Source organism: Artemia sp. Qi Xiang Cuo, chromosome 13 (genome assembly GCF_049724085.1).
Source record: "Artemia sp. Qi Xiang Cuo chromosome 13, ASM4972408v1, whole genome shotgun sequence".
In the NCBI taxonomy this organism is placed as follows: domain Eukaryota; kingdom Metazoa; phylum Arthropoda; class Branchiopoda; order Anostraca; family Artemiidae; genus Artemia; species Artemia sp. Qi Xiang Cuo.
This window is the reverse complement of record NC_142806.1, coordinates 12,781,296-12,783,457: the sequence shown is the minus strand read 5'-3', so window position 1 is coordinate 12,783,457 and position 2,162 is coordinate 12,781,296. Positions and strand designations below refer to the sequence as shown.

The 2,162-nt window shown below is 37.7% G+C and overlaps 1 protein-coding gene across 1 annotated transcript in view; it reads left to right on the top strand.

The window, feature by feature from the left end:
• LOC148944972 (uncharacterized) overlaps window positions 1-656 on the top strand; it is a 27,978-nt gene extending 27,322 nt beyond the window's left edge. Inside the window, exon 3 of the mRNA XM_089098908.1 lies at window positions 610-656. Coding sequence (XP_088955034.1) covers window positions 610-656 — 47 coding nt within the window. The remainder of the gene's footprint in view (window positions 1-609) is intronic.
• The last annotated feature ends 1,506 nt before the right edge of the window (window positions 657-2,162 follow it).

Here is a 2,162-nt window from a genome sequence, read left to right as displayed (position 1 = left end):
TAATTGATGCACACCTCGTGTGCATTACTTATACAAGTAAATATTATCTAACAGTATTTTGAAATATATCTGAATATTTGTTAAATTTTTCTTCTATTTTATAACCTAAATTATCATTTGAAACCTGCAGAAAATGAATTGTAATTAGTTTTTTTCTTCTCCTGAAAAGTTGTGATTTTTCCATATACGAGGTGTGCACGTCAGGCAGGCAGGCATGCCTTTCCAAAATCTAACAAACAAGTATGTGTCCAATAAGAGAGTCATGCATACTCCTGCCATTTTCCCATGCCCCAGCCATTCAAACATTTGCCTCTCAATTACTTGGACTATCTGTCTTGGCTGAAGGTCTTTATATAAATTTGATGTTAACTTGACCTTGCGTTGGAATCCAACTTATATCAAAATAGAATTGATCTTGCTTGGAATGTGTCTAGTTCTGCTGGGTAATACCAGCACAAGTGCTGGGTAAAGTGCAACAAAAATTTCCTTCATCAAGTTTTTGTTCTTTTATTTTTTTTATTATTTTATTTCATTATTAACTGAATATTATTTCGTAGTCCATTTACAATTTTGATTTTCTTAATGTATTTAATATTATTTTAATTATAGGATATGGCCTTAGAAGCCTCAGTATCCTAGCTAGTTTACAAAGATGAAGAAACTTTTTGAAGAAACTTCAAAAAGGGCTCATTCAATTGGAAATTGAAAGAACTAGTGCTCTTTCCAATAGTTGAAAGTGATTAGAGGGATACTAAACCCCCTCTTCCGCCTACCATTTCCCCAAACACATCCGCTCAAAATTTTGAGATAGCCATTTTGTTCAGCGTGGCTGAATGTTCTGAAAATTAGATCTTTGAGGATGACACCCCCCCCCCCCCTCGAGAGTCCTCTCAGGGAAAGGGTTTTAAGTTATGCCCTGGGGGCACATAAGGTTTTTATAGAAAGTGTTGTCATAGAAACTTCAAAAAGAGCTCATTTGATTGGAAATTGAAAAGGTTAGTGCCCTTTTTAACAGTCGAAAGTGATTGGAGGGCAAATAACCCTCCTTTGACGCCCACCACTTCCCCACACATCCAATCAAAATTTTGAGTTAGCCATTTTGTTCAACGTATTTGATAGGTCCGGAAATTATGTCTTTGAGAATGACAACCCCCTCCCCACAGCTCTCAGGGCTAAGATTGTAAGTTATGCCCTGGGGGCATGCAAGGTTTTGTAGAAAGTGTTGTTGTAAAAACTTCAAAAAGGGCTCATTTGATTGTAAATTGAGAGGTCTATTGCCCTTTTTAATAGTCGAAAGTAATCAGATGGAGAATCAAACCCCCCATCCACCCATCATTTCCCCAAACATTTCCGATCAACATTTTGATATAGCCATTTTGTTAAATACAGCTGAAAGGTCTGTAAATTATGTCTTTGAGGATAATAACCCCCCCCCCCCCGCTCTTAGTTGTCAGGATAAGGGGTCAAAAGTTATGTCCTTGAGGCATATAAGGTTTTTATAGAAAGGTTTGTCGTAGAAGCTTCAAAAAGAGCTTATTCGATTGGAAATCGAGAGGGCTAGTGCCTTTTTCATCAGTCAAAAGTGATCAGAGTGCAAATGATCCCCCCCCCCAAACGCCCATCATTTCCCCAAACACTTCCAATCAAAATTTTTTCAGTACTGTTCTTTTGTTAAAGTACTGTGCTTGAAAGACTTGAAAGACGGCGCGACACTTTGTTCCCATAAAGATAAATTTGAAGTTAATGGAACTATTCTATCCACTAGAATACAAATGATATTTCTGCATGTTAAGCATGGACAATTGAAAGGCCTGAGAGAAAGAGTTACTACTGGAAATACGTCCGGAGCACATGGTTTGGTGGGGTCTGGTGCATTCCCCCAGAAAGTTAACCCCACCCCCTCCAAAATTCTTTCCCGAGAAAAATCCTTTCTACGTGCAAAATTGAGCAAAATAAAAAATCATGGCGAATAAAAATAACGAAGAAACGAAGGAATTTTGGAATATTTTAGTAGGGTATGACATTATATTTCTAGCCGATTATGTTCCTTCCTGTGCTATTCCAGCCGATTATGTTCCTTCCGGTGTTATTTGCCCACTTTACGTTCCATGGTAGCTTTCCAAGGCAGATTATCAGACTGGTTATTTGGCATTGCATAATGT